This window comes from Lepidothrix coronata, unplaced genomic scaffold, assembly GCF_001604755.1.
Source record: "Lepidothrix coronata isolate B3197 unplaced genomic scaffold, Lepidothrix_coronata-1.0 Scaffold61, whole genome shotgun sequence".
Classification (NCBI taxonomy): domain Eukaryota; kingdom Metazoa; phylum Chordata; class Aves; order Passeriformes; family Pipridae; genus Lepidothrix; species Lepidothrix coronata.
The window spans coordinates 3,497,715-3,521,895 of NW_016690241.1; the positions used below are offsets into that span (position 1 = coordinate 3,497,715).

Below are 24,181 nucleotides of genomic sequence, written 5' to 3' on the forward strand. Positions count from 1 at the left end.
TGTTCAGGGAGAAATAGGCTCATTTGGAGCTTCTGATTTGATTAAATTACGTTAAATCAACATCACAACGAGGAAAACGAGGGAAGCAAAATCAGTGAGATATTCAGAAATACTCTACTCAACACTATTAGCAAAGTTTTATTCCATATAATCTGCATCAAGAGTGACTAGTGCAGTTGTGAATGTTCTTCAGAGCCTGGCAGAAGAAAAAAACATTACCACCGAGCTTTGAGAGCATGCAAATTTTTTTGGAGTAATCTTTCTTAAAAATTACCATCACTATAACTAAGGCACAGCACTTCTAGTGTTCCCGAATTCAGAGGGTTGTAAATTGATGTTTTCAATGTGCAAGCAGAAATTAGTCATGACTATGTAATAAATTCTGCATAGCCAAAGGTGATGGTTATAATAGAGACTATTTCAGATTTTGTTTTTATTTGTTAAAATAGTTGCAAATATAAAAATGACTGAACTACAGACAGAATGTGTGAAGACCCATAAAGCTTTTAGGAACAAAGGCGGATGCAGCTTGCTTAGGGTCTGTAGTATGAAATAAACACACATCATCTTTATCCTCAAGTGATCATATCCTTTACTGAAGTTTCACAATACTGAGCTAATTAAAGCTCAAACCTTAATTAGGGTAAAGAAAACTTATGCCCCTTATGATTTGAAATTAAAAGGAATTTAATTGCTATCATCTGCAATGCTATTTTTCATATTGGCTCTAATGATCATTGTGTAACTGTGCATGTGCTTTTGTAATATAAATAATTCAACCACTCGACTTCAATTTTTTAAAATGGAACAAGGACAATTCCACTTGCTGAAATAATGATCTGCAAAATTTCAGATATTATTAGATATGAAGACAGCAGACCAATGCTAAAACTACATTTTCCAAATATGTCTGCAGTATAAGCTTTCAGTCTAGTAGAGCCGTAGTTATTCTAGCAAACATCTCTGTTCAATTTGATAAGCATCCTTTGTTATCTTACTCTTATTGCTAATGCTAGTCTTTCTACTGTGAACAATAGCTTCCAACTACCCAAGCAATATTCTAAAAAAAAAAACATTGAAAAGACTTTACATCTCTTTCTTACAAAAGCATGCAATAATCCACCGCAGTATTTTGTGATATGCTCAAAAGGTCACCATTTCCAAAAGAATTAATAAATAGCGAGACTCTCAATTTTGGTGTGCTAATTTTTCGATCCTGTAGAGAGGTTTTTGGAGAATGAGTTCTAGGATTAAGTAAGCCATTATCCAGACATGGGATGTCGACTGATGCACATCACTGACAAACTTCTCAGGAGATACAAATCTACCCCTTACTCTAGGGAACATGGTAATTGAACAAATACTGAAAACTGGCATAATGCTAGCAAACTCTGCATCTCTTTCACTGGTTATCTTTCACTCCAAGATAAGAAGGTTTAAAAATTACTCTAACCCTAAACCCTACTTTATGATCTTAGGAAGGAGATTCTTCTTAAAGTATAGCTTTGTATCATCTCTTCTTTTCTTCTGCCCTTCCTCCCCTACCCTTGCCTCCTCACCCTACCAGAGAGAAACAACAGGTCTGAGGGTTGAAGGCTTGAAGCAGGTGAAGCTCCTACTGGAGTGTGGTCCAAGAGTTCAATGAAAAGAGTGAGCTCACCAAGTTGCTCTTCATTCTTTCTCCTCCTCCCTTACAGCAGCACAGAAATAAACCAGGAAAAGCATCTAATTTCTCCTTCACTCTTTCCCTGAATGACTGTGAACTCTCAATATAACACCAACAACCTGGGCCTCTATTTAAGAAGCCAGAAATTTCCAGGTGGGCATGGACAGCAGTATGAGCTGTTGCCCCTTGTGCAGAAGGCCTAAATATCTCCACAGCACGTACAGCAATTGATATGAAATCATGTCTTTCTCCTCTCAGAAAATAAGTGATGTTAGTGAGTCATACTCATACATGTAGTAAGAATATTTTAGAAAAAAACCAACCAAACAAGCCTGACAAAAAAACTAAACAACACCAATAAAAACCAAACACCTTACCAGAGTTACCCTGGATCAACACTTTCAAGTCTTCAATATTTTCCCATGTTTTACCAAGGTATCAGCTAAACCTGCTTCTTTCAGTAAAACAGTACAGATTCCAAACTAAGACAGGACCTGATCTGATTCATGCAGAAAGGGCTTTTTTCTTTTTTTAAGTAAACTCAAAGAGAGCACACTTCAAGAGTTAACAATGTAACAGAAAGGAGTTCTGAGGTTAAGGTTAAGGGCAGCATCACAAGGATAACAGACTGAAAACAGGAAAAGAAAAATGTTAAGGCTGACATTAGGAAAACATTTATTATCATGAGAATGATTAGATTATGGAATAATTTCCCAAAGGAAGTTGTTGAGTCAACCACTAGAGGCATTCAAAGGAAACCTAGATAAAAACACCAGGCGATTGATCTGGAGGGCAGTCCTGCACTAATGACCCAAGAGGCTCTTTCCATTTCATTGAGGATTCTCCTCTTGACAACAACAATTCTGAACTTTATAGAGAAACACGTGAATGAAACGTAAATGGAAAACATTGCAAAACCTTGTTTTCATTGCAATAGATTTTTTTCTCTATAGTACCAACAATCTGTGTCTATATATGCATACATTACTTCCAAAAAATTCTAACACATTTTGATCAGCACAGTAACATAGAGAAGATATATTTACCAAAGACATTACAGGAGCTATAAAACTTGCCTTATGAAACACAATGGACATCATGAAGAAATCCAGCAAGAAATTTTCTGAAATGTCTCTGTAGTCAAATCGGAAGAAGATTACAGTAAAGCTCAAAGTAACAAACTGATTAATAGGATTACAGAATGAGGAGCGGAGGAGTTTCATCCCGGCAACTGTTATCAGGATAATGTCACAGCTGTAAGAAAGGCAGAGAGAAAAACCTAATCAAGTCACAAGGCAATAAATTATTAAGCTCTAAAATACAAATATCTGTATCAGATGTATTTTAGATTGCTATGTATATCTAAATCTACACAACTTATTTATTAAAAGAGCATAGGATTAATATCAGAAATCATCACATTTATTTTACCTACATGCAACTTTTTGATTTTCCCTTATCATTATCACACACTTGTAAGCTGTAATAAAGAACATTGTACTAAAAAGAGTAGTACTGACTATTAAACCCCAAGAATCTAGAAGAGACATTTTTATATACCTTTAAAAATAAAACCTAAGTTTGGGAAATATCCTGGCACTTTCATTAATACATTACTGTAATTTGAAAAAAAAAAACTTGAACGCAATTTTTTTCTTTTACAAGAAATTTCACTTGATTACAAAATTTATAATTTTACTCCTAATCTCATTATGCATTGCCAAAATTCTGGATAGCAACACACATAGATGTGAAGTGCTTGAAACTATCATTGTTCTTGACTGAATGGTTGAATACTCTATACAGTAATTCATCAGATAAAAAGAAATTGTGTTGCACCTACGTCTTGTAAAATGCAGGAACTTCAATGTATAATGCCTTACAGGTTTGGTATTTGCAAAGCACATGCAAGGTTCTCCTTCATCTTGCTGCGAACCAGGAGAATACCTGTTGCCATGACTGATACTTGACAGGCCAGAAAGCTCTAAACAGGTTTTCATCATTCTAGCAAGGTTCATAAGCCTGTGCTTTTCCAGGCTTATTTTATTTTATGTGGCATTTATTCATTATTGTCTATCTCCCATAATGCAGATGCAACTTTATTAGAGTGCAGGTCATTCTAAGGGATCACTGGGACCTCACTGTTGAAATGAAATGCCAAGCTTACCTTATCTTCCACCTTGTCAAAGCTGTTCTTTTCAATTTGCCCCAGATTTCTGAATGGAAAACCTAGCGACTATGCTAAATAGATTCTGAAGTCACTAGAAGCCATCTCATTGTGGTACCAGCCATCCTATATGAACCAGGTGGATCTCTCATTCTTCAGAAAGAAGAAAATTTTTGCAACACGGACGAATTTTCACATGGAAACTTAAAGATCATACAGCAAAAGGAAGACTTTTTCTCACTGTACCTGTTAACACGCAGAAAATGCCACCAAAAAATGACACGCTATAAAATAATGCCCTCAGAGGTAACAGAAAATAATTTGCTCATTATCTCTCTTTAAAAATACTGCCACACAAGATGCATTTCCTGGGGCTTTAACTCCCAGCAGAGAGAAAGTAAGAGAGCACAAGAAGGAGGGGCTCATTTCTGACACCTCTCTGGCAGGTAACAGGGGCAGGCATTTCAGCTTGTCAGCATGGGTCCCACTATAACCAGCACATCAGCCTGTAAAGCTCAAGCAAACTCCTGGGTATGAAGGAGCTGTTCTGCCTCCTCTAAAAGCAAACTATTTCAGTCATTTAAATCACAAAGCAAGACAAACCTTCTTTAAAAACATATTCAATCTGAGAAAAACACTAACATCAAATCATGCAAAACATACCACCTCAGACACTTTTGGACAGAGTGGGATAATATCTTCCCTTTTCTACAGCATGATGAGATCTGATCCTTGGGTGGTCAATAATAAGGAATGTTCCAACAACAGAAATCAGTATTTATGCATTAAAGCACAGAAAGTACAACCCTCAGTAACACTGTATATGAAAGCAGCAAGGAGAATCCAAGATCCCTTATGGGCTTATAGAGTTGAGAAAGAGGTAGGAGCTGAAGATGAATGCTTCGTATGTGGCATTTAGATGGCAACTGTAGGGAAAGCATATCCAAGAGGAGCACCAGAGGAGAAGGGCTGCTGGGAGCTTTGTGGATAGACCACAGTTACAAGAAAAAGGAGAAAACACGGGTTTTAAATCCAAGGTGATCACACAGACACAAGGGGGATGGGGAAGGAAAGGACTGCCATGGTATTCCCCCACAGGCCAAACAATCGGAGGCAGACAAATGTAATTACTTTCTTTAATCTCAAGACTTCTGGGGGTCTGACTCATTCCTTCTGAACACTTGAGGGAGGTGATACTTTAAAGTGCGATCTAGCTTGGAGGAAAGACTATGTAAAAATAGCACCTTCCTAACCCCTACATATTTGCTCTGTGCATGTATTCAGTCACGTCTTCTAACTAGTAACAAATGACATTATGATTACTTTTAATTCTCCCAGCCTTGCAGACCTACATAGAGGGATGAGTGTGGACTCAGTTTCACCCTGGACAATACACCTAAACTCTTGAAGCATCTTCCAAGTGCCTGAGGGGGAAAAGGTCAATGGGGAACTAGAGAGGCTATCAATGAGTGACTGGTGAGAGTCTCTCTGGAAAAGTAGTTGTCTGGGAGAAATATGTAGAAAATTTGACTAGTCCAAGTCAAATGCCCTACTCCAAGTTTCAGACCCTAAAAGCAGGGGGCACCTTTTCCTTATAGTTCTGCAGTTCCTAAAGCTGTGCTGCTCCTCAAGAGAGACAAATAATTACATTAACATGCAATTTTTCTATCAAAGTTTGTTTATCTAATACTTAAAATTAAGAATCTGTATTATAATAAATACTGAGGAACTGCCCCCCTACACCTCCTAGTAGTTTTTCCTGCTACTGGAACATTCCAAGGCTGTTTCTTTGTTTTATCATCTGCATCACTGTCATTCTGATAAAAGGACTGCAGAAACTCTGCTCACTGGGGATACTGCAGTCACTAAGCCTGCTGAATATCTGCAGTAGGCAAGTCACTGACTAAAATACTTACCATAAAAGGCTGTCTGCAATGATCATACTGTGAGACCATGGATCAGCATCGCCAGTTCTGCTTAATATCTGAGACATCAGACTTCATCAAAACTTGTATGCTTACCTTTCTCAAACACTCAGTGCAGGACTACCCACTATTCTACACTGTTTAATATTTTATTCAGTCTTGCCTTAAAAGACTTTTGTGGTGAAGCTTCTGATAACTCCTTTGGGAAACTACAGCAGAGTGTTAAAAATCCTCAGATAGGAAACGTTTCCTGATATCCAGCCTAGATTTCTCATTATCATCTGATTAATTCCAGTTACCCCACTGAGTTTATGCCCATCAAACACCTGCAGCCTGGTATAGTGTGTCTTGCTTTTAATTGACATTTAGACGTTTCATATGTATCTATATATAGCTCTTTAATCTTTTAATTTCACTGTCTCTCACTGGAGTCATGTCTAAGGTAGTTTTGCTTTTTTCTTGCAGCAAAGCCAGTTATTATTGTATACTGAACTAATACGCGTGAAAGCAAACTGCGACAAGATTATAGGCTTATTTAAAAACAAATTCCATTTCTCAATCTTCAGTCTGAAACCAAATATTCTACTAATCACATGCTTTGAGTTACAATCTACTTACTGTGCACCAAGCTTCTTGTATTTACTAATTGAGAAAGCATCAATCGTGAGTGCATTCAGTATTATAGCTGGATATAAAATGTATTTCTCAAAGCACTGTAGCCACACATAGAGCCTTTCAAACCACATCAAATGAGCAGCATCTGAAATAGAAATTCAGATTACAAATCGTCATCAAATTATGAGCATTTTTTGCACTACAATACCATAGAAGACATGAGTTAGCTTATATTTATATTAACTGCATACTTTTAGTGATGCAATGACCCTAGAGAGGCCATCTCCAGCTCTGGCACTGACCTGGTCAATGACCTAAGGAACCCCATTTGACCTCTGTGCCTCTCCTTCCCCATCTTGTAGTGGCCAAACACTGTTCATTAGACTGTAAAATACCACTGATCTCAAAAATGAAACACCCCTTGAGATCTAAAGACTGAAGAATTATCAGGAGCTAGAAACTGTCATAGATATTTCCCAAAACACTTAAACAGCCACTGTAAAAACTATCTGCCAGGATTACATCATTCCCCAGTAGGGAATAGCTTTTTTTGCAGTAGACTTTTCAATACACAACAATACCACAGTTCTTATTATGAGTATTAAACAAGAACTGAATGCTCCATGCAATTCAACTGCTATGAGAACATGGGTGAACTGAGTGCAGAAATACTTGCGTACAGACAAAAATAATGTCTTTATCCTCACGTGAGCTCAGCTAGACAAGGTTATTGGAAAAACAGTGAATTCAAAAAGGCAGAACTTGCTATTGACTCAGAAATAACCATGTCAGTTACTGAATCCCCAATAATCTTCCCTGCAGAAATGAAAACAATTATGTATACACATCCCACTCTCCTATACACACCTTCTCAATGACAGGCAAAGAAGACATGCTGTATCAACAGATTTCTATGTTCTGTAGGCACAGTTGTATATTGGATAGGCTCTAAAAGAAAGATCTAAAAACAATTCTTCCAAATCATCTTGAAGTCATGCTTTGCCAATACCTTAAGCTAAGGCAATGTCTTTGAAAAAAATCTTCCTTCAAAAAATGTTTCTTGCTATAACATAAAAATATTTTGTCCTCTTACCACCTAAAGGGCACCTCCTAAAAGTTCCTACATGAAGCAAAACATCCATTTTGGAACCCAGCTGTTTTCATCCATTCCTCTCTCCTCCTTCTGAACTACAGATTGTTCTCAGAGTTTCACTGAGGAACTTCATCCATGTCCAAAGCTGAGCTCTGTGTAAGAACTCAAGCTTCAGTAAAGAGATATGCATATCACACAGACCAAATAGAAGGTAGCTGCATGAGCAGAGAGAGATCTGTGTAGACAATGCAGATAGAAAAAAGAGCTCGCATTCAGAGGAACTCCAGGTAAAGATGTGGCTGATTTGAAAATGGCTTACATGAATTTGTGTGGCATAAAAACAGTAGTGGCAAGGAAGGAGAATAAAAAACAGCCTAGTGTATTAGGGTTTCTTCCTCGCTTAGTCCTGCACTAGTTTCTACGCATCTATTACACCACAAGCTCATACATCTTGAACTCAGCCTTTCCTCCTGCAGCCAGGTAAAACAAAGACAAGTAATAACTGAGTTATCTCACATGGGTATCATGACAACTGGTCCAATAATTGCTATTCTATGGATTATCTGAAAGTTTGAGCAGCTCATCCAGAGTCTATGATAAACAAAGCCAGGAATAAATTTGTGGAACTGTCATTACCAGTTGCTCGTCTAATTGGAAGCAGTAATTTGTCTCCCCCATAGCACTACCCTTGTCAAAAAAATAGAAAGCTGAAAAATTAAATTCTATGCAGTAAGAGCTCCTCACAGACATCTTGTTTTGTGTACTTGTCCTTTCATTGTCCACTCCTGACCTCTATGGGATATTACTATCCTTTTTCCAAGCTTCTCTTTCTATACAAACAAGGAACATTTAAGTTCAGTTCCTACACTTTTATTACAGGGCAAAAGAAAGAAGACAGCCTGTCAGACATATCTATCAAAGGGATTACCTTTTCCTCAGCCTGTCTCATCTCAGAACATGATAAAAAACCTCTGCACCTCTGCAGCAGCCTAAGGGGCTGAAATATATATTTTTTTTACTCTTGTTTTCTAATACTCAACACCAGCTACATTGTAATAATTCTTAAGCCCCAAAGTGCAGGAATGGACCATATATAAATGAGGACTGCAAAAGAAGGAAAAAAGCCTACTGCCAAGAGCAGGTAGCATGAGAAATGCAGCTGGATCTCAAAACAGAAGGAAACCCATCTGTGGAGATCAGTCCCGCAGGTCTCTACCTTCAACCTTTTCAAAAGCTGAGTCACCGCATTTAGGAAAACAATGTTTTCTGACAAATGAAGACAGACTTAATCAGGACAAGGCAAAGAAATCCTACAGTAGTCTTTTATGATTAAGTTATGAAACAAACAATAAAACTTGGGTGTTTATCAGAATTACTGGTTATCATGGACAGGAAGTCCCAAACACTGCTTTCAGTTGGGCACGATGCTTAAAAACATTTATATTTCTATTACACTCACCTAGGCGTATTGGAGGAAAAGTTAAAAGGCAATCTTCAATCAAGTCTCTTGGGTACTTTTTTCATACCCAATCCTTGTTTGGAAAGGAATCATTTTGAAATACATGACTTTTTAAAATAAGAGACATTTAAATCCTTAATGTATGGTTTTGCAGAGAGTGATTTAAACTCTTGTTGTCTAGTTGAAGAATAGACTACAGCCCCTCAGCAGACTGTGTTCTGACAATGCTGTCTTCAAACACTTCAGGAACATATATTGAGAATTATTAAGGCACGAGATCCATCAAGAAATGACAAGGAAGCTTTTGGTTGGTAGCAAAGGCAAGATGAGAGCTGGGGCAGAGAGGGGAAGCTGTGCTTCTCAAAGCACACTGCCTGCTTGCAGAAATAACTGTATCAGGAAATCAGATCTCGACATCCTAAAATATTGACTGATACTCGCATGTATCAGGGCACTACCCACTGATGCTAGCAGACAATAGCAAGAACAAATTTTAAAGAAAATGTCACCGTTTCTTTCAGCTGTAATGTTTCTCTAGAAGTGTTACAATTGGAAACAGAACTCTAAGTTGCACTACGCTTGCTGGTATGACAGAAAGTAGAAAAAAAAATCTGCCTTAATTTCATCAATCTTTTATGTTTTTAAATTACACAAAATGCCAAGAGATGAATTGTAACATATTAAGCAACACAGCAAGTAACAGTACTGCAATGCAAAAACAAAAAGCAGATCAGACAGTGGCTCATGAAAGATCACAAAGGGCTGGTAAAATGATTAAAGGACAGGAGCATTTGACATAGATGGAGAGACTGAGAGAGCTGGGATTGCTTAGCCTGGAGAAGAAAAGCATCAGGGAGCATCTTATTAATGCCTGATGGAGCATTAAAACAAAAAAATATCCCAAACTAAAAAAAACTACCGCAAGTCAAAGCAACCTTTCTTAGTGTAAGGATGATAGAATGCTATTACAGGTTGTCCAGGAAGGTTGTAGAGTCTCCATGCTTGATAATACTAAAAAGTGGACACGGCCCTGAGCAACCTGCTCTAGCTGACTCTGCTCTGAGCAAGGGCGTTGGACTAGACAGTATCCATAGATGTCTGCCCAGCCTCAGCCCTTCTGTACAGTGGTCTCAGAAGACAACTCCTACAGGGTCACAGATCTGTTGGCGATTGGGTGAAAAAAATGAAAATGATTGGCTATGTATGCTATTCAAAAGTAAAATCATAATTTATTCTCCCTGCTTTTTTCCTTCTGGATTTTTTTCCTGCAAACCCAGACAAGCTGAAAGTCGTTGCACCATTGTTTACAAAAGACTTTATTACAAACCTCTCACTTCCCGCTGCTGGTGTTCTTTGCTTTTAAGTATGGGATGGGAGATCCACAGCCAGGGGTGATGCTTGCGAAGCTGAGGAAGTAGGTAATGTGTTACAAATCCCACGGTCCATGCCAAAGCAAACAGGACAATGCTGAGAAATGGCTGGGCCAAAGCAGAAAAAAATGAAACATAGTTATAATTTGCAAACAACATTTTTATATATATATTTTAAACATTTTTAACAGTTTCCATGATTGTATTTTTGTACAGTTAGTATTTATTCCTGTGTTCAAATTCTGACTTCACAAGTGAATGTGGATTTTTACACATCTATTTTGCACACAGAGTTAACCAGTTTTTTCCTCCATGACTGAAGGAAAAAAAGGCAAAAGATCAGGCTTGTTCATTCTGTCCCCTTGGTTCCATATCTTAAGAGCTGTGGATACGCAGAGGAAAGAGACATTAAGTAAGTAATACTGAAATTAATATAAATATCCATAAACTAACAGCCTTGCACATATATAATAATGTTATAATGACCGGTAAATACATTTTCACTAACTTATCTTCCCACAAGCTCTATTCTTTCCAGTTAAGCACCCTGTGATTTTGCATAAAAAAGATAATATACCTTAAGGGGAAAAAAAAAAAGACAGATACACACCCTTAATGATAGAAATACAGTACTGGCACTGACAGCAAATGACAGAACAGCAGCCGCTGTGCAAACAATGAGATCCGATTTCAAGATTTCTTTCTGTGAAAATAATTATTTTATACAAAATTAGTAAGCCGATACTATTTTAACCAAAGTAAATTACTCTGTACTCAATTACTTACACTCTGCATTGTGATAAGGCTAATCAGCACTCCCTAATAAAAAAGTATTTTCTCCACTCTGCTTTGGAAAATTATTTCTTCACACTCAAGGTTTGTTGAAGTAATCACATTTTAATTCTTCACGCCTAATTTTGCACTATATTTTTAAATAACGAAGTTATAATAGTGGAGAAATGAAAGCAACACATTTTAATACCGACTCTGCTTAAGGAATATAACTCTTATGACTTTTTTATATTTGGAAATGAAAATTCTGGTTCCATTTCCTATTTGCAAGTATTAAGATTCCTTCAAATTTCCTTTCTCTTCCATTATCAAAATGAGTCACGCTTTTCTGTAATGTCTTCCAAGACACAATGTTAATACATTTTCTATGTTCTAAAGTGACATGTCCCATTCTCTGATTTTCTGTATTGAAAGTCAAATTTCAGGAAGATTTTATGGATTTTAGACAAGGCCTTTTTCTAGTGTCAGTGAACGATAATGAAAGGACACGTCTGCCTTTATGTAAAGATCTATAACTAGGGTAGGAGTAATCTTGTTTCTAAAGATTGGAAAATATCATTGTCTTTACAGCCCATTTTTCTTGTGATTAAAATGTCATTCTCAGTAAACAAATAAACAAGATAGCTTGCGATCTGTGTGGTCTTCTGAATTGTACTTCAGAGGTCACCCAAATGTTTTTGTGAGTAAATGAAAATCTTGTCTCAGATTTATCAGAAGGGCATTTAGGTTCAGAACTCAATACTGCTGCTAAATTACAAAATGAGTAACAATCTATAGCTCTTGGTTTAGAAACTGACTTATGCTTTAATTCAAAGACATCTAGAAACAACATGTGAAAAGCAACAGTTTTGCTAGAATTAGAAGCTCATCTGATTTCCTGGTGCTGCAGTCTAGGTAGGCTTCATGTATCTCATCAGAGAAAAAGAAAGAAATCTAAAATAATGATAGGAAGGCAAATCCATGAATAAGGGAGATAAAAAGAAAGCAAGCAGAACAAGTGAACAACAGAAGGGTTGCGAATTACAGGGGAAGCTGGTAGCAACCACTATATTTAGGCTGCCTATCACTCCCTGTTATGAAAGATTCTTCTTAGTAAAAGGTCACCAGCGTCAGCACTTCCACTTACTGCAGCAGCCCTTTGAAACGCAGCAGGACTAAAAAGCCTTCAGGCTCAAGAAGTACTTTCGTTCTGTCCCAGGAAACTCCAATCCGATTTAGCTGAAATCTCAAGCCACCACCATTGTCCTTCGCCTTCCCAGGCTCTCAGGAGTATGTATGCAACTCCAAAAGAAAAGTGCTCCCTCTGGTCTCAGAGCTTTGCCTTCTCCAGACAGCTCTGTACTCTACGTGGACTACATGCCATAGTCCATGAGGAAGGTGTAGGAGCAGAGTTAGGTCTTCATAACTCTTCCTGACCATCTTTTCAAAACCTACCTCTGCTAGCCTTGCTCCTTGCTTCTTGGCTGTCACATTCAACAGCAAAACCACAACATAAGGGAGCTCACAGGAAAAGTCTTCTCTTCCCTGAACAAAACTGTGATCCCTGCCTGTCCCCACAAATCCTCTCCATTCAGTTAAAACCTTCTCTCACTAGCAAGTTGTGTAACCATCTCTAACTCAAATGGTTTTAGTATGTGGAGCAGTACTGAAAAAACACAGTCTGATAAAAATTAATAAGGAAATTATTACCATTGGAAGTTATTTCTTTAACCTTTCCAAATATTTTTAAAGATTACTACAGATATTTAGCTTCTAAAATCTGGCATCTGAGAAAGTTAAGCTGTGTTAAATTTATATGGTACCATTTCAGCCCTTTGGTGAATACATACTATGAAAAGTCTTGATCAAGTATCATTTTCTGCACAGCTGAATCCAACTACTCAACAGTCTAAAACAAGCTTATAAGAACAACAAACACACTCCAATCATATTCACATATTTCTGTACAATCAGAAAGGATTACTATTAAAATGACTGATTTCTTTCACAACCACGTGACTGAAAAAGCTGCCGTTTTAAGAACGACATCAAATATTAAGAATTTAGCTATAAAATCAGAAGAGGTGATAACAATGGACATTTTGGGGAGAAGCAGCATCCTAACATTCCATTCCATGCTAGATCACCAAAGAGAATATTTTCAAACATTACATTCGAAAGAGAATTAATTACACAGATTATATTGCACAGGACTTGTATTTCCCACCTTTTCCATATTTCATTTTGTAACTGTCCTTTTTATAGTGCTCTCATTGCTTTTAACACATTAACAATCCCATACAGAAAATGTTTTTAAGGACATTATTATTATTATTATTATTATTATTATTCAGATATTAAAACCCGAATTTGACAATTGCATTCCAATTCTGGTAATATTGAAAGCGTTGAAAGTATCATATGTGCCCAGGCTTGTCCTTTTGCCCTTGCACTGAATTGCTTCAAAATATAAATGTACTGCTCAGCTGCTGACTTGCACAACGGTCCCCACAGGAGCTCCTTCTTGATGTGGCCAAGGCTTTCAAACTTCTCACAAAATTCACGTTGTTTTCCTTCCAAAAAAATCTGAGCAGTGGTTCCTTTTGTTTTGTGTCATTGCATAGTGGCCAGTGCCCCCCAGGAAATGCTGACCCTGGGCAGTGATCTCTCTGGCTGAGGGGCACACAGAGCTACCTTCCAGGAGAAAAACTTGGGCATCCACCTACACCCTGCTGTGGGTGGATCTGTGGCTTCCACCCTTCCTGTGGAAGGCAGCTGGCTCCTGCAAAGCATGTGCCTACACTGGATGTAACTCTGTTCTCCATCTTGTCTTTACACCCAACTGTCTAAAGTAGAATTTTGGATGCCATTCCCAAGGCATTCAACTTAGGAGCTGAATACTGAATAGCCCTACAACATGATGTTTGAGTCCATCACTGCAATTGGTCTAAAATGGAAAAATTAAGCTCTTAAATCTCTGCAGTGAGAGATAATGACTGTTATAGCTTGGATTGAAAGCAGGTTGTCTTTTTTTCTCCATTTTACACTTTAGGAAAGAAATAACCCCCAAATCAACATTGCTTCATTTGATGCCTCAGAGATTTCATAAGCAGAAATTATTAGAGTGGCACTTTTTTTTTTGGTTGTAATTATTATCACAAAATCATAGAATTGTTTGTGTTCGAAAAGATGTTTAAGATCAGCACATCCAACCACTATTTTCAATTGTGTTTTTGGAGCATTGTACAAATCCTTTTATTAGCTATCTAAATGTTTGCACTAAAGACCAGGAAGGATGCTTGAGTTTTAATGTAACACATTATCACCCTCAGGCCACTGCTCAATCTAGTAATCAGCCATGTGGATGCCTACAGAAATTAATTATAATGGTAGGAAGCTCCATTCTCAAAGTTGAATGGTCAATTATCTATCACAGCTGCTTTATAATTCAGGCTTCCAAAACTGGCAATTCTTACACAGCTATTCAAGCAAAGGAAAAGAGTAAAGGTCATGTAACTAAACATTGGAGATGCTATATTTATTATTCCTAACATTAACACAAAGCCACTGCAGAATACAACACATTAATTTTCAATATTAACCTTCTTTGCTTTCAGCTCCTTGGGGAGGTGATTTGGTTCTGTATGTTTCAGACTTTCTGATTAAAATGGGTTTTATTCAAATGGCATGTTACGTAGACCCTACGTCTGTATGTAGACCAAGACAAGGCTGGCTGTTGTGTTGCATCCTGCCATCTCTTGCCACTGACAGGGGGTTAGGAATACCCTTCTCACAGAGAAACACCTCAAGAAAACCTGAACTACCATCATGAAATCTCCTCCAAATACTGACATATTGTTTCACCCAGTTCTGAACTGTTTGATGATCCCCTTGCAAAAGTTCTGGAAATTACTTAAAATTGCCTTTGAAGAGTCAGCTGACTCCTACATCCTAAACACGACTGCTATTGCCAAAGCAAGTCAGCAGAGACTATGGCTTAATTGTGCTCCTCAAACCTGATGCACATGCATTTTCTCCTGCCTTAATTCTTCCCTACTTGCTCTACTAGCACTGCACTGTGAGATAGCAGGGGGAGTCTCCTGGCAAACTGGTTAGTGTTTAACTGAGACAGAGAAACCAGATAACAGAGGGGTTAGACAGGAAGCCCACATAAATCAGAAATTGCCCTCTCCTTCTTTAGGAGATCTCTCAATGTGGGGGAACTAACACTGCTAATTGACATAACAAGCAAACACTTTTACTTACTGTTTTTATAGATATTGAAGGAAGCCCAGGCAGAAGGAAAAGAAAAAAGAAGACAAAGAACTGGCAAGCTCCAGCAACACTGAAGGAAAGCAGCCTCTTCCTAACACCAGCAGCAGCATGGCATATCAAATGTACAGAGCAGAAAAGTGTCAATTCCCTAAACCAGGTACATCCTGGAAAGCAAAAGGTGCCAGGAATCCCACTTAATTAATGCTAAAAAAAGTGTGGCAAAACATGACAGGAACAAGATGTTGTAAAGCGATGAACTGAAGTTCTATGTCTGGTAAATCCCACTGCAGTCCTCCCTATAATTCTGCATCTTACACCCCAGTGGTCCCAAGTGCAGCTGAACTGTGTTAGTACAAGACAACAATCCACAGCACTGACACAAAAATAGCTCGAGAGTCTGAAGTATGAGTCCATTCTGAAAATACAGGAAGGATATTAGGTGCAAATTTGGTCATTCTTTTGACTGTTTTTTTCAATATATTGAAGCCTTGGTCAAGGTTTCCCTCTGCACTGTGCAATGAAACCAGTTAAGTGGACAGCTGCAGTTACTGTTTCAGTCCTCTGGTTGGGCTCCATCTGCAGAACAGATGAGATCAGACTCCATACCACTCCTAGAAAGGCACTATCAGCAAAAGACAGAACTACAGGGGAACAGGAAGCTTTCCATTACATCTGCTATACAGTCCCTATGTACAGGAATGGAATGTCCATGAACCATGGCAATAACCCACACACCAGAAATATCACAGAATACAGCAAATATTTAACATAAATATTTTATATTTACTCTGTTACTAGATGGACATTCATATTCCAGTGTCATCCTGTTGCAAACAGTTTAGTTTGCAAAGAACTGTAGCTTAATACAAGCAGCAAAAAATAGCCATATCACTTAATCTTAGGTGGCCAGTTTAAAATAACATTACACATGGCAAAAATGACAATCTAAGCAGCAGCTTAGCAAAGAAAAGTAGAAAACATTGGTAGTGCAGCATCAACTCATACACTGAATGTAGTCTGTGTAATACTTTATAAAATGCCTATGTACAGGAGGCATTTGAGATGTACAGGAGAGATGCATCCCTTTGAAGTGACATCTGGAAGCCAGGCCAGCTACCACACTAGGCACTGTGGACTCTTGGGACATGTCCACGAGTCAAAAAAGGCAGTCTGTCTTTCCAGAGACACTTTCTGAATGCTCCTTGCTTTTGCAAGAATTCAGAAGTTTAGGAGTAACTCCTAGATTGCAAATGCTTGGATGCAGGTGGTTGGGATGTGGTCAGGAGGAAGGGCTGTCTGACAACCAGGAAGCAGGACAGTTCACATGACTCTAAGAAATGTCAAACACCCCTTAACATTACTGGAAACTTGATGATCTTCCCCCATGAACTCCTTATAACATCAACCTCCCCTGGTTAACAGTAAACTTTTTTTTTTTTCATATAAAAAGACACAAAAAGGAAGATGGGTCACTTCAGATATTTATGCTGAGGTGGGAAATAAGCTGACACAAACTTAGAACTATGTGCCAGACAGTAGTAAATAAACACCCTGCCAAGCAAAGAAGAGGTGATGAGATGGCAGTGCTTGGCACCAGGCATGTACTTCCCTTTCCCATACTAGTCCAATTTTAGATGCTTATTCCATCTCTGGATGCCAAGTCTGACAGCATGCTCCACCTGGCTTGGCTGGGGTGAAGGACACACAGTTAAGGGTACTTCCTGGCACAGAAAAAGGCATTCCTGAAAACCAGGTCAAGCTCCAGTAATAGAAAAATAAAGAATAAGAGCTGTTTTAAATACAATTCTGTGGACTAAATCCTGTTCCTCTCCAGTGCAGACAGGGAGTTTGGTAGGACTGCTCGCCTTTTTGAACATTTGTTGAACAATCCAGCCTACCTTGTACACACCAGATTGCCAGACTGTAACTCCAAGCACAGAACCTGCATTAGCTCTCTGAGTACCAGGACAAGAGATGTACCATTTCCCAAGCTCTAAGAGTGCATGTCCCATCAATTGTATTAAAGAATCAATGTTGCAGAGCCCTTCAAAGGAGCCCTTCAGAAAGGAAATTCGTGTATATCCCCCTTCTCGCTCCTGGTCTCACTTTGAAGAAGATCTAGAAGAACTTCTCTTCCCATTTTCTGTGTTTTAGTAATTTAAAGTACTAAATGAGATTATTTAAAAGGTTCCTCAGTGGGCAAAATGGGTGAGAAAGAGAGCTTTGAACAGAAAGTAATGAAAGAAAAAGTCTTACCACCGATTCTCTCATTTTTTCTGGGAGTGGATCGGCTGATGAATCTTCAAATCGTTGGCGTAGGTAGTGAGGGACATATTTGCATTGAATAAGGGACCTGTTTTAAAAAAAATCCTAGTTAGGATACTCCTGAACATGCCTAACAGATACAAATATTCCTGGAGGGTAGAAGAGGAAGAACAGCCTCAGATTTCCTTCCTCATGTAGGCATTAGCTATCTTATCTCTGTATAGCCAGAGACTGACAGAAACCAGCTCTACCTGTGATTAGGTTAGAAATTTCTCATCAAAATGTCAAGGAGTCTCAGCAGCCCAATCAATGTGTCTCAGTCACGTAGAGGAGTAAGCAGAGAGGGTTCTGTTCCATTTATGCCTTTTATTAATGTTTCAGCTAATTTGAAACTGAAATGAGAGCCCTTTAGACCCACATTAAAAACGCCAAGGAAACTATTTCTGTACAAACTCTGTATTAATCCTCTCTTCAAGATTTATGTGCGACCTCCTCCTTCATCTTGAAGTTTATGCCACAGGCCATCCCTTAAATACTGTTTCCAGTCTCCTTAACCTCCTTTAAATAAGTTCAGAGCTGTTTAAAAAAAAATCTTAAATCTCTTCTTTTTAAGGATTGTACATTTTTATGATTGCACAATAAACATTTGATGCTGATGTACACATATTCTTAATTTTAAGATTTTTAACAACCATTTTAGCTGTTGAAGATTTCATGAAGAATGTTATAAAATCAGTAGCTAGATTTACAAGTCAAACTGGATTTGATTGTTTAAGATTACTTCCTTAAAAAAAAGTTTCAAGGAAGACAAGTTTCTCTTTTATTAAAGAAGTTAATGAATTGGTGTGTCCTTCCTGGGGAATGGGAGAAAAGAATACATTTAAATTATCTCAAAATTGAAAGAGTTCTCAATTCCATGCTGATTTGCAATTTACCTGTGAATATTTTACTCCAAAGCAAAGAAATATCCCTAATACAGCACACAGCTTCACCTCCTTTCGTACCCAAGTTCCACACTGCAATAGTCAATGAACTGTTGATCCAGTTCACACAAAGTTCACACCTGATCCAGATCTACTTGACATCAGTGCCAGACACAGTAGGTTTTGGGTAAAGTTAATGGCAGTAGATGCAAGCAATTCTTGTTGCTTTATCACACCAAAACCTAGTAATGTATAAATATCAGATTCTCTGAATCTTTGGGATGGTAAAGAAAGAATTTCTCAGTTCTTCAGTAAGACTTACTGGGATTCCAATTTCCTACTATTGCTCCATATCCTTTCCTTCCTCATCAGTGTTGTTCTCCTTTTCCCAAGTTTCTCTACTCAAATAAAATACTGAATGCCCTTAAAAGCCCTCCACTTCCCCTTCCTTTCTCCTGCATTACAGAACTGTGCATCCTACTGCACTGACTACAAATGCCTACTGCACTGACTATATGCCTACTACAAATTTTCATGCACTCAGAGAGCCTCAGAAATCACAGGTAGTCACAAAATCACAGAATATTCTGAGTTGGAAGGGACCCACACGGATCACTAAGTCCAACTCACCTCAAGACACATACAACACACCTCATGAATCAAAGGAGAGAATCTGTGGGTTTCCTCATAGGTCCTCTGCACTGTTCTAGGATAAAACCAAGCTGTCTGTGAAGCAGAGTTCCAGATGGCACGGTGATACTGGTTGCACAAAACCCACTTGCTTGCTTAACCTCACAGCCACCTATGTAGTCGTGCAGCTGCTTGTGGACCACCACAGCCCTCCTAACAGCCATATATTGCACTTTCCTCATAGGAAAACTTGCATCTGCTGCCCCTGAGCTGTGGATCTATGGGCCTCCCTTTCTCTCACATCATCTCAGCCCACAGATGTTGGGACTTCTCCCCTGGGCCTCCCTTATTTGCAATGTCAGCTCTTAACACACACTTCCTTTCCTCAGTTCCTCTAGCAGACTGTGTCAGAACAAAAAAGGACGGAGTGAATCTCACACAGAGAGCCATAGTAATCCTCAGCAAGAGCTGGAATTCAGCCGTCTTCCCAGCACATCAAATGTCCCTTCTCTTGGCCACAGTGCTACTCAATGCACATTCTGCAAACCCAGTAGCCTGAGCACCCCCTCAACTAAATCACTGTCTTCCAACCTGGCAAGCACACAATTTCCCAGAGGGGGAAATCTGCTTCAGAGAATTTGGATAGTTCCGTTTAAAGAGCACCAGCCTTACTGGTGCTCTGACGGCAGCACTTAATTTATTTACAGAACTGATACCAACCATGCAGATGTGGCAAGGAATTTCACCTCACCACAGTACTTTGAGGAGGCAATCCCTGTGGTTCTGAAACCCAGGCATCACTCTGGTTGTGTGCTGTACAGAGTAATCAATGAATAACATTTATTGATGGCAACTTACATCAGTACAGATGGGTCACTGCTTTGTCTGCTGAGGTGATAAGAAAGTGCAACTAGCAGACCACAGAAAGCAGAGAACAGCGCTGGAATGTGTTGTGCATCCCAGGGTTCCTGAAGAGAATGAGAGAAAATAAACTATTTGTAAGTTAGGAATGCAGAACTTGAAAAAAAAAAAAATTAAGTAGGTTAAGCCACACACACAACATTAAATGCACGCCATCTAAATTTGCGCAACATCTACCAGGGACTGAAAATCCTTTTTCATATCAAAGTTTATTATTGTGAAAAAAACCTGCAATTAAAGGCATGTTTTGTCCTCATATTATGCAACTCCTCTATAATCAGTAATTAGCTAGGAAGCCATATGAAAGGCAGGTTTTCTTTCCTCTTTAATGAAACACTAGAGGAAAATTCTCATTAAAATGAGATCTGAGTGAAATCAGCTGCACTGTACTTATCTAAACGCTACATTGATAATGCAGTTACTTGACCTGTAGCCAGATTGCATGCAACAAATGACAATATCACCTAGATCACGCAGTGGGGTAGAGTTTTGGCACCTTTGACATCTTTCTGCTGCTTTGCACATTACATCCAGGCCCCGTCTGGATGCTAACACAGTGAGAGGGAGAGCGCTTGCCACTGTACCTGACATTTCTGAGTAGGAAAAGAAGAGACAACTGACACACTTGCCAGCACACTCTGGACATAACCAAGATGAGAAAATCTCTCTGAGTGACTTAAACGGCTAGAAATTGGCTAGAAATAACAAGAGAAAGAATATGAAGCTTAAGGAATATTTATCAAGATTACCTTCATCTGTGAAGTCCTCAGCTACAAATTCAGGATCCTAAGACATACTTGTGAGTCCTAGCTGTAAGGAACACAATTTTTGTCTGTGAAAGACAGAGACACTTGGTGGATCAAATCCATAGCCATTTCACCTATTAAATGTGTTCCGAGCCTCCACACAACTTCTGCCTGATCAATCAGATGTGAGCTCAGCAGATCCTGACATCAGAGCTCTTTCTGGGTAGGTTTTGAGAAACTATGCTTAAAAGATCAGTGAAATTTTAGGCTAGTACAAAACCAATGCATCTTCTGCACCATATCACTTGCTTTAAAAACTTCACAATTAGTACAGGACCAATATTTTCAGAGGATAAAGTAGGTTTATTAGTCTTATTTTGCCCAGTGATATGCATGATTTCTTAGCGAAGCTGACTCACATTAAGAAATACTCAATTTCTTTCAGGCACAATGAATACCTGAGTAAGACAAAATAATTTTAAGTGACAAACATCCCCCCGATTGCAACATAGGATTTTGGAATTTAACTATGAAATTGTTATCATAAAAGTAGTATCACAAAAGTGAAATTTTAATTTCAAGAATCATCTTCCCCTCATCATAATACTGAACATCACAAAGATTAAAGACAGAACCATCTAGTTCTACTAAGCAATCCTACCCAAAACAGTCATTATAAACAAAAGAGAGATTCACACGGTATTATTGAAAGAATCCAGCACCATCTATTTGACAACTTTACCATCCAATCCCACCTTTCATGTCACTGTTCCCAGTTTGGGGGCCAAATACATTTTGGTCAAATTTGGGCCAAATACTTTTCCCATGCTTAGTCTCTCATCAGAAATTCATATTCTTCAAAACACTGAAGAAAATTAACTGAAGCCAAAATATTCTGAAAATGGCTGAATCACAGCCTAGCCAAACTTCCATTGCATTTCCAGGGCAATACAACTGTGTACAGTTCTATCCAGTAGCTTGTAGTGCATGACTGCTTCTCTTCGCTCCAACTTCTTTTGAAAGCAAAATACTATGAAGCACCAAGCAATATTTCAGGTATTGAAATATATCAGTAGCTAGTTCGAAAAATCATTCTGCCCTCTTTCTACTGTAAAACTGTACATGGCTGAATCTCCATATTAATATCTTCGGAACTCTTTATTTCCACATTTTCTGCATATTATCCACAGCTTCTGCATTTGGCTGTGCTCCAATTCCGAACTGTCATTGTCCCCTCAAAACTCAGACATCAGGGAGCCAGGAAGGCAGGTAGGACAGGCATAATATTTGCTATGTGCCTAGAGAGCACGATTTTCCAGAAAAAAGCTACACAAGGTTGTACAAAAGATGAGAATGAACAAAGATGCCATTTCTCCGATATCGATGTGATGTACCCTGCTCCATTTTGTCATTTTCCTCCCCCTCTAATGACACCTGGTAGCTTTAAATTAAAAAGATGAAAAAAACAATGCAGCTGATAATTGGACAATTATTCTTCTCAGTGGGAAAACAGGAATGACGGGTTTTAGCCTTGGAAGCTGGTATTATCTGTCATACCAGACAGGGAGTTTGACTTCCTAGTTTACCATATTGAGTTGAGGTGACATGTAGTGCTTTCATATACAGTTTTGACTTCAATGCAGACACTCACGTAGTCATTTTCAAAAAAAAAAAATGAAACAGAGTTACAGGGTTAAGGATGAAAGTGATGAATTACAACAGATCTAGTGGTGGGGGTGTTCCATTCCAACCACAGAATCACCTAATCCCAAAACCATCCACTAAAAAGGAAGATAAAGGTGTCTTTGAACTTACGAGCTTTTTACCACTGCTAGAGGTGGGACAGCAAATGTATTTTCAAAAAGTGGTGATAGTAGTTTTCTGTCCTACGTTATTTATCCTTTTTACTTCTTTCTTCCCTTAAAAAAAAAAATGCATGTAGCACACTTATCTTTCAGAGATATTCTCAAATCATATGTTCTACTCCAGAGACAAAAAGTGCTCTGAATGGAGCACCATTTGTGCTAAGTAGAAATTCTTGCTACCTTTTTTTTATTTCAGAGTATTCCTTTCAACTTGACAAGGACTTTTCAGACTGATGCAGTGTTAGCATCATTGAAGGTGAAGGTGTTGGCATAGTGGCTGACATTTTAAATCTGGAGACAAACTCCAGTTGTTCTTTACGCACCTCATTTTTCACTCTCTCATGATTTCATCATTATTCATAGAGACATAGAACAGTTTGGGTTGGAATAGACCTTTAAAAGTCACCCAGTCCAAACCCCACGCAATTCAGTCTTTCTTTGGTCTTTCTCCTTACCTTCACACCCCACCATGGATCTGTGCTACTGTTCACATATCAAGCAATAAGCAGGATGTGTTGACGATCAGCCATTCCACACGTGTGATGGTAAAGTGAAAGAAATATTATCATCCTATTTCTGAACATCTAAAACACTGGCTTTCTGAAAGAGATGGTAAAAGGAAACCCTCCTCACCCCCGAGTGTATGAGAATATAGTAAGAACTTGTTGTCTACAAGGTTAACTGTAAGCTTAACGCTATATTGCCACGGATACTCATTTTCAGTGAACACTAACAACCAAAAAATGTGAATTAATGAGCCTTGTTTTACACTGGTTAGAGATAAATTCTACAAAAAGATGTCCACCAGCCGTATCTTCCCATCATCCATGGAAAACAAAACATTACTTTCCTAGATGATCTCCAAAAACTTGAGAAGTGACAAGCTACCAGAATATAGACATCAATGCCCATTCCGAGCAACATTGTCTCTGTTCCTCTGCACTCCCAGCTGCTATCTTGGACTGTATTTTCACTGCTGAAATTTAAACTTCATTAGGATGAGACTGACACAAGGGTGTCTATGTGCATGCACACAACAACAGAGTCCCAGACTGTGAGCAGGATTCCTTGGCTAAAAAGTAAGATGAGCAACAGCTTCAGGCAGGAGGAATGGATACTCATGTTTCACATAATGGTGAGTTTATCCTAAAGAAGTGGTGCAGATTTCTACATTCCTATAGAGTGATGCACATTAAGAGCCACCCTGGGCCATGTTGGATTCTACAGGCATAATTTACTTTTTCTGTTATATCTGGAAAATAAGTCCCTATTATGCACTGAAAATGAAGACCATAACTATTGAAGTTATGTCCACAGTGCAAGGCTGCAAGACTATGGCTGCAAACATCATTTACTGAAATGTGGGGTATCTGGCAATACTCTCCAAAATTAACACCCCTAACAGCTCTTGTTTGAACCTCGGGGGTCTCTAAATTGTAAAGAACATAAAATTGATGAGCCCTGCCTTCAAAACCTCTGGAATTGGAGAC

The 24,181-nt window shown here is 38.5% G+C and overlaps 1 protein-coding gene across 1 annotated transcript in view; it reads right to left on the bottom strand.

The window, feature by feature from the left end:
* Window positions 1-24,181, bottom strand: part of PCNX2 (pecanex homolog 2 (Drosophila)) — a 156,568-nt gene that overhangs the window by 68,011 nt on the left and 64,376 nt on the right. Inside the window, exons 16-21 of the mRNA XM_017817517.1 lie at window positions 20,018-20,127; window positions 17,598-17,694; window positions 10,906-10,998; window positions 10,253-10,403; window positions 6,377-6,518; window positions 2,743-2,920 (exon numbers count right to left, since the gene is read on the bottom strand). Coding sequence (XP_017673006.1) covers window positions 2,743-2,920; window positions 6,377-6,518; window positions 10,253-10,403; window positions 10,906-10,998; window positions 17,598-17,694; window positions 20,018-20,127 — 771 coding nt within the window. The remainder of the gene's footprint in view (window positions 1-2,742; window positions 2,921-6,376; window positions 6,519-10,252; window positions 10,404-10,905; window positions 10,999-17,597; window positions 17,695-20,017; window positions 20,128-24,181) is intronic.